At 35.2% G+C, this 17,730-nt stretch overlaps 1 protein-coding gene across 1 annotated transcript in view; it reads right to left on the bottom strand.

Moving 5' to 3' along the window:
- Positions 1-17,730, bottom strand: part of LOC140158205 (probable ATP-dependent RNA helicase DDX41) — a 61,241-nt gene that overhangs the window by 5,284 nt on the left and 38,227 nt on the right. Inside the window, exon 14 of the mRNA XM_072181333.1 lies at positions 2,734-2,841. Within this exon, the coding sequence (XP_072037434.1) occupies positions 2,734-2,841 (108 nt within the window). The remainder of the gene's footprint in view (positions 1-2,733; positions 2,842-17,730) is intronic.

Raw genomic sequence — 17,730 nt, forward strand, 5'->3', positions numbered from 1 at the left:
AACCTTCATAACACCTAATTGTCACTTATAGTGTTAAATCTCTTGCCACATGAACCCTTAAATGTTTGAACGTCTCTATCACATACACCCTGTATCAACAATAATAGCATAGTGCTTAAGAAAAATGTTAAAATGCAATTCTAGAAGATTTCACACGACCTACATCAGGGCTACATGTCACATAAGATGATTCATATTTTATTAACACCCAATTTAAGATAAGAACAAATATTCCATGGCACTGAAATCTAGTAATTTATATATCACACAGTTTTTACTGACAACTTTCAAAAAGTTGATCGGTAAAGTAGGTTATGTGTAATTTATGTCTTCACCAAATTTGCAATCAGAAGAAGAGCTGGATGTGTGTGGCACAGACCTAGTTTGTACTATGAAAATGTGGCCAATTTGATTTTAATCTCAAATTTGATTGCCAACAATTACCATAAATAGGTCACATCAGTAGGTGTTTAGAGTAAATTGAAGTCATCTTCAGGGATATTTAATAACAAGTTTAATATGTATTCAGCACAAACCCATGTTAATTTGACTGTTAATGCAATTTGGCAGCAGCTAAAACCAATTTGACTTAGGCTAAATGATGCTCTCATGCAATATTCAATGATGACTTCTGAATTGAGTGTACTTGTTACTTGACATTGCAAATGAATTGGTTTAATTGTGACATTTTCCTAATGTAAATGACATCTTCACTTTCCGCTTGAAAAAAAAATTGTATCCACTTGTAGTTGATCAAAATCAAGGAAGTTAAGGTGTTACTACACCCCTTGATAAATTTGTGACTGTTTGTGCATTTTTCTCTAAAAATAATAACACACTGGTAACAAAAGTTATGTATATTATAGGGGTAAGGAATCCAGTTACTACACTGGAATTTCAGTGACTCAAGACAAGCGGTATGTTATTTATGATAAGAAAAGAGGTACCGTGAGAATGTACCTCATTTCTTAACATATATATTATATATTGAACCACTCGTCTTGAATCACTGAAATTTCAGTGAAGTAATTGGATTCCTTGCCCGTATAATATACTTAACTTTTGTTACCAGTGCGTAGTTATTTTTTGAGAAACACTGAAATTTCAGTGATTCAAGACGAGTGGTTCAATATATAATATATATGTTAAGAAATGAGGTACATTCTCACGGTACCTCTTTTCTTATCATAAATAACATACCGCTTGTCTTGAGTCACTGAAATTCCAGTGTAGATACTTGTAAAGGATCCAACCCAGGACCTCTTGCATTAGAGTTAAAGACTTTAACCACTGTGCCATACTGCTCTTAATTACAGTTTCATCTGATGTGTTTACCTCTCAATTCCTGCCTGAAGCTCAATGCAAGTTTATTCTGTAATTCTTGAATTGGCAAACTGTCATTGCAAGTTCTGAATAAGTGTTTTTGCAGTGTAAATGGCCTCGTTAATTGACTCGCTTTTAAAACCTTCATAGCACCTAATTGTCACTTATAGTGTTAAATCTCTTGCCACATGAACCCTACAATATTTGAACGTCTCTATCACATACACCCTGTATCAACAATAATATCATAGTGCTTAAGAAAAATGTTAAAATGCAATTCTAGAAGATTTCACACGACCTACATCAGGGCTACATGTCACAGAAGATGATTCATATTTTATTAACACCCAATTTAAGATAAGAACAAATATTCCATGGCACTGAAACCTAGTAATTTATATATCACACAGATTTTACTGACAACTTTCAAAAAGTTGATCGGTAAAGTAGGTTATGTGTAATTTATGTCTTCACCAAATTTGCAATCAGAAGAAGAGCTGGATGTGTGTGGCACAGACTTAGTTTGTACTATGAAAATGTGGCCAATTTGATTTTAATCTCAAATTTGATTGCCAACAATTACCATAAATAGGTCACATCAGTAGGTGTTTAGAGTAAATTGAAGTCATCTTCAGGGATATTTAATAACAAGTTAATATGTATTCAGCAGAAACCCATGTTAATTTGACTGTTAATGCAATTTGGCAGCAACTAAAACAAATTTGACTTAGGCTAAATGATGCTTTCATGCAATATTCAATGATGACTTCTGAATTGAGTGTACTTGTTACTTGACATTGCAAATGAATTGGTTTAATTGTGACATTTTCCTAATGTAAATGACATCTTCATTTTCCGCTTGAGTAAGGTTTTTAATACTAAAATTGTATCCACTTGTAATTGATCAAAATCAAGGAAGTTAAGGTGGTACTACACCCTTGATAAATTTGTTACTGTTTTGCATTTTCTCTAAAAATAATAACACACTGGTAACAAAAGTTATGTATATTATAGGGGCAAGGAATCCAGTTACTACACTGGAATTTCAGTGACTCAAGACAAGCGGTATGTTATTTATGATAAGAAAAGAGGTACCGCGAGAATGTACCTCATTTCTTAACATATATAATGAACCACTTGTCTTGAATCACTGAAATTTCAGTGAAGTAATTGGATTCCTTGCCCCTATTATATACTTAACTTTTGTTACTAGTGTGTAGTTATTTTTTGAGAAAAATGCAAAATTAGTCACAAAATTTATCAGGGTGTAGTACCACCTTAAGTGTGATCTATTTCCTACATTTATGCCGGCTCTTCCAAGGAAAGCAAGAGATGGAACGTTTAAAAGGGTATCACCCCATTAAAAACAATAAATACATCTAGATAAACAGACAGATAGGCTGTACTTACCTCCCATGTTCAAGTATTCTTCATTGCCTCCTAGTGCATTGAGTACTGGCGGTACTTTCTGCTTGGCTTCAATCAATAAATGCTTCAAATCCAGCAACACTGACTCCTCTGTAATGACAAACACAAAAAATATTTAATTATATATGACAAAACTAACCACATCATTACAATGACGATTACATGAATTGAACCAGCAACCTTTAGATTGTGAGTCCAGCACTCTCCTTGGTAATGGGATCATGCACCTTTTGAATTACATGTGGTATACTTTGTGGCAATCATTTTGATTGTGGTTCAGGACTCAAGAGTGTGACTCAGTTGACTTAGTGATAATCAGATGACACATAACACTTCACTGGCAAATAGGGGATCTGTAAAAATGTAGCTTTTAAGATGTGTTTAAAAGCCTAATGTAGCAAGCTTGGTTGCTGTGGGGAAGTTGAATCCTATTTATGGGAAAATTTGTCATAGTCAAAAGGAATTTACTTGTTAAATTTTATCTTAATCCTAACATTAACTACAAAAAGTTCTATATGGTATCATGTTATGGCCTTTCTGGTTACGCTATTACAAGAAACTGTCACCAAATGTCATGGCTAATGAGATGATTTATTTCAGTGGTATCTATATAGATGAGTTGACTTCAATGTTTACCAACAAAGGCAAGAGCCTGGTATATTGATATGCTTGAGCAAACTGTATACAACCACTACAATAGCCTTATTGTGATGTGGCAGGAGTCAGTTTTAAAAAGCACAGGTCCTGAACAAAACATAATGCGCGCGCATACTGCTGCAAGGAACAATGGGAATTGCCAACTAACAAGTCAACTCATCTACAGCTGAGCTGCTCTATGAACAAATGAACAAACTCAAGAGCTATCAGCCAAGACTTTAAGTTTAAGGTTACAAGAGGCAGCTATTATGACCTCACCCCACAACATCTTTAAAGTATAGTGCCCTAGTTTCAAAAGTTAAACTCTCCCATTTTTGGTGGATGGTTTGATCTGTATAAAAACATCTCTTTGTTAAAGGTGTGCGACCAGTTTATGGTTCAATTGTAATACAATGCTTTTTCTACCTCATATTGAGGACTAGTGCCAATACATTATAATTCCAATTTTTGAGTTAAATTGCTCCAGTGATTTGGATTCTACAAGTAAAAATATGTATCCTAGTAGCCCATAGAATGCACATGACATGGGGTGTGCTCACAACCAAACTGGGGTTATGAAAAAATATACACTTTTAGCTGATACCAAAATCTGTATTTTGTTGGAGTTGAGTGGGGGATGAGGCTGTTGATCTGGTCAGGCACCTTTAAAAGCCATGTTGGAACAAGGTGAGTTCAACATGACTTTTGTGTAATCATTAACACAACTTACACCTGGCCAAATAGAGTCAGTATCAACATGACTTTTGTGTAATCATTAACACAACTTACACCTGGCCAAATAGAGTCAGTATCAACATGACTTTTGTGTAATCATTAACACAACTTACACCTGGCCAAATAGAGTCAGTATCAGTTACCAACCATTCTACAACTAAGATAGCAACATGACTTTTGTGTAATCATTAACACAACTTACACCTGGCCAAATAGAGTCAGTATCAGTTACCAACCATTCTACAACTAAGATAGCAACATGACTTTTGTGTAATCATTAACACAACTTACACCTGGCCAAATAGAGTCAGTATCAGTTACCAACCATTCTACAACTAAGATAGCAACATGACTTTTGTGTAATCATTAACACAACTTACACCTGGCCAAATAGAGTCAGTATCAGTTACCAACCATTCTACAACTAAGATAGCAACATGACTTTTGTGTAATCATTAACACAACTTACACCTGGCCAAATAGAGTCAGTATCAGTTACCAACCATTCTACAACTAAGATAGCAACATGACTTTTGTGTAATCATTAACACAACTTACACCTGGCCAAATAGAGTCAGTATCAGTTACCAACCATTCTACAACTAAGATAGCAACATGACTTTTGTGTAATCATTAACACAACTTACACCTGGCCAAATAGAGTCGGTATCAGTTACCAACCATTCTACAACTAAGATAGCAACATGACTTTTGTGTAATCATTAACACAACTTACACCTGGCCAAATAGAGTCAGTATCAGTTACCAACCATTCTACAACTAAGATAGCAACATGACTTTTGTGTAATCATTAACACAACTTACACCTGGCCAAATAGAGTCAGTATCAGTTACCAACCATTCTACAACTAAGATAGCAACATGACTTTTGTGTAATCATTAACACAACTTACACCTGGCCAAATAGAGTCAGTATCAGTTACCAACCATTCTACAACTAAGATAGCAACATGACTTTTGTGTAATCATTAACACAACTTACACACCTGGCCAAATAGAGTCAGTATCCAAATAGAGTCAGTATCATCAGTTACCAACCATTCTACAACTAAGATAGCAACATGACTTTTGTGTAATCATTAACACAACTTACACCTGGCCAAATAGAGTCGGTATCAGTTACCAACCATTCTACAACTAAGATAGCAACATGACTTTTGTGTAATCATTAACACAACTTACACCTGGCCAAATAGAGTCGGTATCAGTTACCAACCATTCTACAACTAAGATAGCAACATGACTTTTGTGTAATCATTAACACAACTTACACCTGGCCAAATAGAGTCAGTATCAGTTACCAACCATTCTACAACTAAGATAGCAACATGACTTTTGTGTAATCATTAACACAACTTACACCTGGCCAAATAGAGTCAGTATCAGTTACCAACCATTCTACAACTAAGATAGCAACATGACTTTTGTGTAATCATTAACACAACTTACACCTGGCCAAATAGAGTCAGTATCAGTTACCAACCATTCTACAACTAAGATAGCAACATGACTTTTGTGTAATCATTAACACAACTTACACCTGGCCAAATAGAGTCGGTATCAGTTACCAACCATTCTACAACTAAGATAGCAACATGACTTTTGTGTAATCATTAACACAACTTACACCTGGCCAAATAGAGTCAGTATCAGTTACCAACCATTCTACAACTAAGATAGCAACATGACTTTTGTGTAATCATTAACACAACTTACACCTGGCCAAATAGAGTCAGTATCAGTTACCAACCATTCTACAACTAAGATAGCAACATGACTTTTGTGTAATCATTAACACAACTTACACCTGGCCAAATAGAGTCAGTATCAGTTACCAACCATTCTACAACTAAGATAGCAACATGACTTTTGTGTAATCATTAACACAACTTACACCTGGCCAAATAGAGTCAGTATCAGTTACCAACCATTCTACAACTAAGATAGCAACATGACTTTTGTGTAATCATTAACACAACTTACACCTGGCCAAATAGAGTCGGTATCAGTTACCAACCATTCTACAACTAAGATAGCTTCATGACTTTTGTGTAATCATTAACACAACTTACACCTGGCCAAATAGAGTCAGTATCAGTTACCAACCATTCTACAACTAAGATAGCTTCATGACTTTTGTGTAATCATTAACACAACTTACACCTGGCCAAATAGAGTCAGTATCAGTTACCAACCATTCTACAACTAAGATAGCTTCATGACTTTTGTGTAATCATTAATACAACTTACACCTGGCCAAATAGAGTCGGTATCAGTTACCAACCATTCTACAACTAAGATAGCAACATGACTTTTGTGTAATCATTAACACAACTTACACCTGGCCAAATAGAGTCGGTATCAGTTACCAACCATTCTACAACTAAGATAGCAACATGACTTTTGTGTAATCATTAACACAACTTACACCTGGCCAAATAGAGTCAGTATCAGTTACCAACCATTCTACAACTAAGATAGCAACATGACTTTTGTGTAATCATTAACACAACTTACACCTGGCCAAATAGAGTCAGTATCAGTTACCAACCATTCTACAACTAAGATAGCAACATGACTTTTGTGTAATCATTAACACAACTTACACCTGGCCAAATAGAGTCAGTATCAGTTACCAACCATTCTACAACTAAGATAGCAACATGACTTTTGTGTAATCATTAACACAACTTACACCTGGCCAAATAGAGTCGGTATCAGTTACCAACCATTCTACAACTAAGATAGCAACATGACTTTTGTGTAATCATTAACACAACTTACACCTGGCCAAATAGAGTCGGTATCAGTTACCAACCATTCTACAACTAAGATAGCAACATGACTTTTGTGTAATCATTAACACAACTTACACCTGGCCAAATAGAGTCAGTATCAGTTACCAACCATTCTACAACTAAGATAGCAACATGACTTTTGTGTAATCATTAACACAACTTACACCTGGCCAAATAGAGTCAGTATCAGTTACCAACCATTCTACAACTAAGATAGCAACATGACTTTTGTGTAATCATTAACACAACTTACACCTGGCCAAATAGAGTCGGTATCAGTTACCAACCATTCTACAACTAAGATAGCAACATGACTTTTGTGTAATCATTAACACAACTTACACCTGGCCAAATAGAGTCAGTATCAGTTACCAACCATTCTACAACTAAGATAGCAACATGACTTTTGTGTAATCATTAACACAACTTACACCTGGCCAAATAGAGTCAGTATCAGTTACCAACCATTCTACAACTAAGATAGCAACATGACTTTTGTGTAATCATTAACACAACTTACACCTGGCCAAATAGAGTCAGTATCAGTTACCAACCATTCTACAACTAAGATAGCAACATGACTTTTGTGTAATCATTAACACAACTTACACCTGGCCAAATAGAGTCAGTATCAGTTACCAACCATTCTACAACTAAGATAGCTTCATGACTTTTGTGTAATCATTAACACAACTTACACCTGGCCAAATAGAGTCAGTATCAGTTACCAACCATTCTACAACTAAGATAGCAACATGACTTTTGTGTAATCATTAACACAACTTACACCTGGCCAAATAGAGTCAGTATCAGTTACCAACCATTCTACAACTAAGATAGCAACATGACTTTTGTGTAATCATTAACACAACTTACACCTTACACCTGGCCAAATAGAGTCAGTATCAGTTACCAACCATTCTACAACTAAGATAGCAACATGACTTTTGTGTAATCATTAACACAACTTACACCTGGCCAAATAGAGTCGGTATCAGTTACCAACCATTCTACAACTAAGATAGCAACATGACTTTTGTGTAATCATTAACACAACTTACACCTGGCCAAATAGAGTCAGTATCAGTTACCAACCATTCTACAACTAAGATAGCAACATGACTTTTGTGTAATCATTAACACAACTTACACCTGGCCAAATAGAGTCAGTATCAGTTACCAACCATTCTACAACTAAGATAGCAACATGACTTTTGTGTAATCATTAACACAACTTACACCTGGCCAAATAGAGTCAGTATCAGTTACCAACCATTCTACAACTAAGATAGCAACATGACTTTTGTGTAATCATTAACACAACTTACACCTGGCCAAATAGAGTCAGTATCAGTTACCAACCATTCTACAACTAAGATAGCAACATGACTTTTGTGTAATCATTAACACAACTTACACCTGGCCAAATAGAGTCAGTATCAGTTACCAACCATTCTACAACTAAGATAGCAACATGACTTTTGTGTAATCATTAACACAACTTACACCTGGCCAAATAGAGTCGGTATCAGTTACCAACCATTCTACAACTAAGATAGCAACATGACTTTTGTGTAATCATTAACACAACTTACACCTGGCCAAATAGAGTCGGTATCAGTTACCAACCATTCTACAACTAAGATAGCAACATGACTTTTGTGTAATCATTAACACAACTTACACCTGGCCAAATAGAGTCAGTATCAGTTACCAACTAACATTCTACAACTAAGATAGCAACATGACATTCTACAACTAAGATAGCAACATGACTTTTGTGTAATCATTAACACAACTTACACCTGGCCAAATAGAGTCAGTATCAGTTACCAACCATTCTACAACTAAGATAGCAACATGACTTTTGTGTAATCATTAACACAACTTACACCTGGCCAAATAGAGTCAGTATCAGTTACCAACCATTCTACAACTAAGATAGCAACATGACTTTTGTGTAATCATTAACACAACTTACACCTGGCCAAATAGAGTCGGTATCAGTTACCAACCATTCTACAACTAAGATAGCAACATGACTTTTGTGTAATCATTAACACAACTTACACCTGGCCAAATAGAGTCAGTATCAGTTACCAACCATTCTACAACTAAGATAGCAACATGACTTTTGTGTAATCATTAACACAACTTACACCTGGCCAAATAGAGTCAGTATCAGTTACCAACCATTCTACAACTAAGATAGCAACATGACTTTTGTGTAATCATTAACACAACTTACACCTGGCCAAATAGAGTCAGTATCAGTTACCAACCATTCTACAACTAAGATAGCAACATGACTTTTGTGTAATCATTAACACAACTTACACCTGGCCAAATAGAGTCAGTATCAGTTACCAACCATTCTACAACTAAGATAGCAACATGACTTTTGTGTAATCATTAACACAACTTACACCTGGCCAAATAGAGTCAGTATCAGTTACCAACCATTCTACAACTAAGATAGCTTCATGACTTTTGTGTAATCATTAACACAACTTACACCTGGCCAAATAGAGTCAGTATCAGTTACCAACCATTCTACAACTAAGATAGCTTCATGACTTTTGTGTAATCATTAACACAACTTACACCTGGCCAAATAGAGTCAGTATCAGTTACCAACCATTCTACAACTAAGATAGCTTCATGACTTTTGTGTAATCATTAATACAACTTACACCTGGCCAAATAGAGTCGGTATCAGTTACCAACCATTCTACAACTAAGATAGCAACATGACTTTTGTGTAATCATTAACACAACTTACACCTGGCCAAATAGAGTCGGTATCAGTTACCAACCATTCTACAACTAAGATAGCAACATGACTTTTGTGTAATCATTAACACAACTTACACCTGGCCAAATAGAGTCAGTATCAGTTACCAACCATTCTACAACTAAGATAGCAACATGACTTTTGTGTAATCATTAACACAACTTACACCTGGCCAAATAGAGTCAGTATCAGTTACCAACCATTCTACAACTAAGATAGCAACATGACTTTTGTGTAATCATTAACACAACTTACACCTGGCCAAATAGAGTCAGTATCAGTTACCAACCATTCTACAACTAAGATAGCAACATGACTTTTGTGTAATCATTAACACAACTTACACCTGGCCAAATAGAGTCGGTATCAGTTACCAACCATTCTACAACTAAGATAGCAACATGACTTTTGTGTAATCATTAACACAACTTACACCTGGCCAAATAGAGTCGGTATCAGTTACCAACCATTCTACAACTAAGATAGCAACATGACTTTTGTGTAATCATTAACACAACTTACACCTGGCCAAATAGAGTCGGTATCAGTTACCAACCATTCTACAACTAAGATAGCAACATGACTTTTGTGTAATCATTAACACAACTTACACCTGGCCAAATAGAGTCAGTATCAGTTACCAACCATTCTACAACTAAGATAGCAACATGACTTTTGTGTAATCATTAACACAACTTACACCTGGCCAAATAGAGTCAGTATCAGTTACCAACCATTCTACAACTAAGATAGCAACATGACTTTTGTGTAATCATTAACACAACTTACACCTGGCCAAATAGAGTCAGTATCAGTTACCAACCATTCTACAACTAAGATAGCAACATGACTTTTGTGTAATCATTAACACAACTTACACCTGGCCAAATAGAGTCAGTATCAGTTACCAACCATTCTACAACTAAGATAGCTTCATGACTTTTGTGTAATCATTAACACAACTTACACCTGGCCAAATAGAGTCAGTATCAGTTACCAACCATTCTACAACTAAGATAGCAACATGACTTTTGTGTAATCATTAACACAACTTACACCTGGCCAAATAGAGTCGGTATCAGTTACCAACCATTCTACAACTAAGATAGCAACATGACTTTTGTGTAATCATTAACACAACTTACACCTGGCCAAATAGAGTCGGTATCAGTTACCAACCATTCTACAACTAAGATAGCAACATGACTTTTGTGTAATCATTAACACAACTTACACCTGGCCAAATAGAGTCAGTATCAGTTACCAACCATTCTGCAACTAAGATAGCAACATGACTTTTGTGTAATCATTAACACAACTTACACCTGGCCAAATAGAGTCAGTATCAGTTACCAACCATTCTACAACTAAGATAGCTTCATGACTTTTGTGTAATCATTAACACAACTTACACCTGGCCAAATAGAGTCAGTATCAGTTACCAACCATTCTACAACTAAGATAGCAACATGACTTTTGTGTAATCATTAACACAACTTACACCTGGCCAAATAGAGTCAGTATCAGTTACCAACCATTCTACAACTAAGATAGCAACATGACTTTTGTGTAATCATTAACACAACTTACACCTGGCCAAATAGAGTCAGTATCAGTTACCAACCATTCTACAACTAAGATAGCAACATGACTTTTGTGTAATCATTAACACAACTTACACCTGGCCAAATAGAGTCAGTATCAGTTACCAACCATTCTACAACTAAGATAGCTTCATGACTTTTGTGTAATCATTAACACAACTTACACCTGGCCAAATAGAGTCAGTATCAGTTACCAACCATTCTACAACTAAGATAGCAACATGACTTTTGTGTAATCATTAACACAACTTACACCTGGCCAAATAGAGTCAGTATCAGTTACCAACCATTCTACAACTAAGATAGCAACATGACTTTTGTGTAATCATTAACACAACTTACACCTGGCCAAATAGAGTCAGTATCAGTTACCAACCATTCTACAACTAAGATAGCAACATGACTTTTGTGTAATCATTAACACAACTTACACCTGGCCAAATAGAGTCAGTATCAGTTACCAACCATTCTACAACTAAGATAGCTTCATGACTTTTGTGTAATCATTAACACAACTTACACCTGGCCAAATAGAGTCAGTATCAGTTACCAACCATTCTACAACTAAGATAGCAACATGACTTTTGTGTAATCATTAACACAACTTACACCTGGCCAAATAGAGTCAGTATCAGTTACCAACCATTCTACAACTAAGATAGCAACATGACTTTTGTGTAATCATTAACACAACTTACACCTGGCCAAATAGAGTCAGTATCAGTTACCAACCATTCTACAACTAAGATAGCAACATGACTTTTGTGTAATCATTAACACAACTTACACCTGGCCAAATAGAGTCGGTATCAGTTACCAACCATTCTACAACTAAGATAGCAACATGACTTTTGTGTAATCATTAACACAACTTACACCTGGCCAAATAGAGTCAGTATCAGTTACCAACCATTCTACAACTAAGATAGCAACATGACTTTTGTGTAATCATTAACACAACTTACACCTGGCCAAATAGAGTCAGTATCAGTTACCAACCATTCTACAACTAAGATAGCAACATGACTTTTGTGTAATCATTAACACAACTTACACCTGGCCAAATAGAGTCAGTATCAGTTACCAACCATTCTACAACTAAGATAGCTTCATGACTTTTGTGTAATCATTAACACAACTTACACCTGGCCAAATAGAGTCAGTATCAGTTACCAACCATTCTACAACTAAGATAGCAACATGACTTTTGTGTAATCATTAACACAACTTACACCTGGCCAAATAGAGTCAGTATCAGTTACCAACCATTCTACAACTAAGATAGCAACATGACTTTTGTGTAATCATTAACACAACTTACACCTGGCCAAATAGAGTCAGTATCAGTTACCAACCATTCTACAACTAAGATAGCAACATGACTTTTGTGTAATCATTAACACAACTTACACCTGGCCAAATAGAGTCAGTATCAGTTACCAACCATTCTACAACTAAGATAGCAACATGACTTTTGTGTAATCATTAACACAACTTACACCTGGCCAAATAGAGTCAGTATCAGTTACCAACCATTCTACAACTAAGATAGCAACATGACTTTTGTGTAATCATTAACACAACTTACACCTGGCCAAATAGAGTCAGTATCAGTTACCAACCATTCTACAACTAAGATAGCAACATGACTTTTGTGTAATCATTAACACAACTTACACCTGGCCAAATAGAGTCAGTATCAGTTACCAACCATTCTACAACTAAGATAGCAACATGACTTTTGTGTAATCATTAATACAACTTACACCTGGCCAAATAGAGTCAGTATCAGTTACCAACCATTCTGCAACTAAGATAGCTTCATGATTTCATCTAAATAAATATGCTGAAGTGTTCTTTGAAACACATTAGGATCTCTTATTCCACATCAATCTCTGCAAAGATTAGTGCATCTATTTCATTCCTTGAATGGATAACAAAACCTCTTTCCGGTGTACAAATATGGTGGAATTGAAGCCTCTTTTCACAAAGCTATGGTAAATATTGCAAATAAATGCGAGCCTTTTGCAAACGATGACTACATATGTTGGAATATTAATCCGCTAAATACTATAGTAACTACATACATGTATAGTACTATGTTACGTTAAAAGTTAAAACCAAATCAACACACATCACAAAATAACATTATTCTCTCAACTGTGCCAATTAAGTGTAACTGACAAGAGATAGATGCATCCGGTATCAAAACCTAACCCACATATTTTGGAATACCTTGACAAGAAAAGAAAAAGAAAATTAAAATACCCTTCCAATATGTTCAAAAATCTATAACCACCACCTTTATTAAGTTATCTATTAACAACTTTAATTTTGCAGTCAAATCAATTGAATGAAATTTGCTAATTAATACAAAAAAAAAGATTAAATTCATGAGCTATGCAAAAGTGGAACACCAATGTTTTTGCTTGCTTGTGACTCTACATACCCTCCTGAATCCAAAAAGGGCAAAAAAAGGCATAAGGGAAAAAATACTAATTTGCATATTTCCAAAATGGCTGCTAATACAGGCCTCAAATTTGAAAAATTGGTGAATGTGGATTAGGGGGGCGCCGAATTGACCAATTCGGCATCAATTCTGCACCCCTCCAAGTGATTAATTAGTTGTAGGCCCATTTGTGCAAATTTCTGTGCGCTCCGCGCACAATTGTTTCAAGAATCAGGGGGCATTATGGTTTTAGTATGTAAGAAATATATTAGCATGTTATTTAATAAGTATATGTGCGATACAATCAAGCATGCGTACGAGTTGTCACAAGTTAGGAAATGCGACTCTTGAAATGCGGTCAAAACATATCGTCGGTCGCAACACATAGTGGCGTACGAGAAGGGCAAAAAACGACTCTGAGCAAGCCGGTTTGGAAGGATATGCTACTAGTAACGGAGTCGATACTTCTCCACTGTTATCTGTCAGTGGCCCCATTCCATTTGTAATTGAAGTTAAAGGTTCAATCTACTAAACTGTATCTTTAATAGTTAACAAGGAATAACTATTATAGGATAATACCTAGCTCTAAACCTATACGCCACTATGTGAAACGGAAAATTTTGAAAATCACTCTACGCCACTATGTGTTGCGACCGACGATATATGGAGTTTCTGTTTTCTAATCCATAATATTATGTGACACTGTCACAAAGAATGAGTCAAATGTTGCTAGTATTGATTCTGAGTTATTGATAAAAACAGGTGATAGATTCATCTGCTTTACTTTGTTTTTAAAGTAAAAGAAACACAATGTTGGCCAATATTAATGGGTTTTGAACTATACTTTTAATGGGTTTTGGACCACACTTGAACATTTTTAAAAGTGTGAATGAATAATGAACAAAATCAAAATTGAAACTTGTTGCCATTAGACCCATTCTCTTGATTGTATACATTGAATTCAGGAATCTATGCCTGGAGTTTTTCCATATAAGTGCACCTATCGCTCTGTTTGTAGTATCTGCTCCTATGTACTGTATTAATTTTGCATCGGTTGCTATGAATGTGACTAATATAGCTCTGCTAAAGTACTTAACACATGATTCTATGTGAAGTGTCACTTTAGTCTCTAGTACTTGAGTGATTCGCACGTTCATAGTCATGTTATACTTTGCATAGATTAAAGGGGCACTTTGTAATCCACAGCCTCATCCCCACTTACTCAAAACATTTCTATACCATCGGAACCCTGAGTACATGTTCATGTGCATAACCTTTCCAGCTCATTCAGTTGTTTGTCATAGACATGGTCAAATTTTTATCGTCCATCTGTCAACAATAAATTAAATAAGGACTCGGTGGCTATTTTTGTGAGCTGAGTAGTGTGATTGCTTTGAAACAGCAAGTGGAATGACCAACAAGATCTCCTGATCTTTTCACAAGTCCTCCTGCAGACCTTGGTGAACTCCAGACACATTGCACAAGTTGACATCTTCAGGCAGGACAGACCTCTCGTAAGACATTGTGAATGCCATGTTGAGGAGAGCTCAATATGCATACAGAGGAATGGTGTCCATACCCAGATGGCCATGTGGAAGACTAAGACAGTTAATTACCGTGAAGAAAGTGGTCAAACATGTATTTTTCATGCTGCTTTGAATTTAATTGACTTTGCGCAACTGCATTTTTACTCGGCTGATGAAAAATAGCCACAGGGTATTAATGGTCACACGCCAGTGATATTACAGTTGTGGGAGGACAAGATGTTGATTCAACTATCAACTAAAGCATATTGACCAAATACCTCATATTTTTTACTCTAGTGGCATTTTAAAACTATTAACTTTATTTTGATACACCCTGTAAAGAGGATACTAGAATCATAAAATAGCCCTTTAATAACTGCATTATCATATTATGCATATTGCTTGTTGAGACAATGAATGCATTCGCTCTGAGATGTGGATGTATTAGACATACAAGCGTCAACATTTAGCGATTTAGATTTAAATCCATAATGTATGATTTAAGTCAAATTTTATTATTCTTTGCCAAAAATTATTACATAATATGTGACATGATCTGGTCCATGGGGGCTAAAGGGGGCATTTTTGAAAATTGAGTAACTGTAATTATTACATTATACATTCAATAGGCTATCATTTACTGAAAACACCAAAGGTCTAGCATACTTGGTTCAAAAGTTAAGACATTTTTTGATGTCCATTTTCTTATGTATTTTATTGTTTTTTACTCCATATTTTTACCTTTATCTCGGTTTCAAATTTGCCGCCTTTGGCCCCCATGGACCAGATCGTGTCACATATTAGTAACAACTATCAAAGAGGTTTTCTGATTGTTTTAAGACGAAATAATGAGGTAAAATGAAAAAAAAAGACCCACTTAGCCACTACTATTACCTGCTTAACTGTGAAGCTCTATGGGGGAATTGGTGAATAAAACCAAGATTAACGTTAAAACTCTAAAATTTACTGTAATTAAAGCACTTCAGACTTAATCTTTTAGTATACCATTGGGCATTACAATCGTGAAAGTAAAAAACACACTAAAGTAGAAATTCAAGAAAAATTGAGGGCATTGCTGAAGAGCAAATCACACATCATAGCTTTAATCACAAGTGATGCATGTATTAAATAAATGCAATTTAATTCAGGTATACCCTCTTTATTTCAAGTGATATATGGATGGCATTACAGCTTCCTTCTTCAAAGAGACATCTTTTTGCTCTTGGGTAATGATAAAGAAGTTGGAATTTTTGTGTCATTATTTTTGGTGTAACAACAAAGTGTCAGTTTGTCTCTTGTTGAGTTAGCAATATTACAGGCTTTCTACTGACCAAGATGCAACATTAAATAACCATATTTTTGGGGTCAAATATTTTTTGTTTTGAGTAATATAATATAAAGAGCAGGCAATGCATAAATATAATTCACAACAAAATTCTACTGGAAAAATGGTAAATGGATTTGTTCATTATTAACTTATATCTCTCAGTGACAGATTCAGTTTTGCTCAGAGCAAGCAAAGCCATTTATCTTAAAGTTTCTCATTAGGTAGTGACATTCTTTTCCGGGAAGAAATCAACTTGTCGGGTCACAAGTTTGAAGTTGCCTCTTGATGTTTAATAGATCTGCAACTTCTTATTTATGTTATATTTGGTGAAAAACACAGGCAGAACCCAAGAGTCTTGGAAGAGCACTAAAATAAAGAGAAGTCCTAAATAAAAAGCAAACAACTATTAAATTAGAAGGGGAAACAAGACAAAAACAGACAGATATATGGAAGCCAGTTTACCCTGGAGTGCTTTGACAACAGTCTTGAAGACAGGTATAAGGAGAAACAAGAGACAACATTGTCTGGTAAATTATCCTACAACTTCAGGCAATACAGACAATTATATGTGTTTATTGCACAAAAAGTAGAACACATTTCTTTTGATGGTACAAACTATTGAAACTCTCAATGATTTGCTCATTTAGAGGATCGTAAAAATCATCAAAATTCAGATTTTGGCACATTAAATAGTGTTTATATAGCCTGCTAGTTGTTAAGTCGAAAGACATTTTACATGAATATGTAATCTCTCTACTTTAGGTGAGAAATTAGCTACATGTATTTGGGGCTTTAACTTAGAAAATACTGCAGTTTTACTTCTGTTTTTTGCCAAATTTTTCATTTCAAAAACACCTAATGACATTTTTAATGACTTATCCTTAACATTTAGACAATTTTACTGGGATCACCGAATGCACCTGCAACTGCATGGTATTCTTTAACATTTCACAAAATATATGGGTCATAAAAATCATAATACAATGGGTCATAAAATTCTATCATGGTTAACATCTGAAAATGTAGGCTAAATGCAATGTATACAAATGATAGCAGTGTTAAACATTTTTAATTTTTTCACAAATTCAA

This window comes from Amphiura filiformis, chromosome 1 (assembly GCF_039555335.1).
Source record: "Amphiura filiformis chromosome 1, Afil_fr2py, whole genome shotgun sequence".
Taxonomy (NCBI): domain Eukaryota; kingdom Metazoa; phylum Echinodermata; class Ophiuroidea; order Amphilepidida; family Amphiuridae; genus Amphiura; species Amphiura filiformis.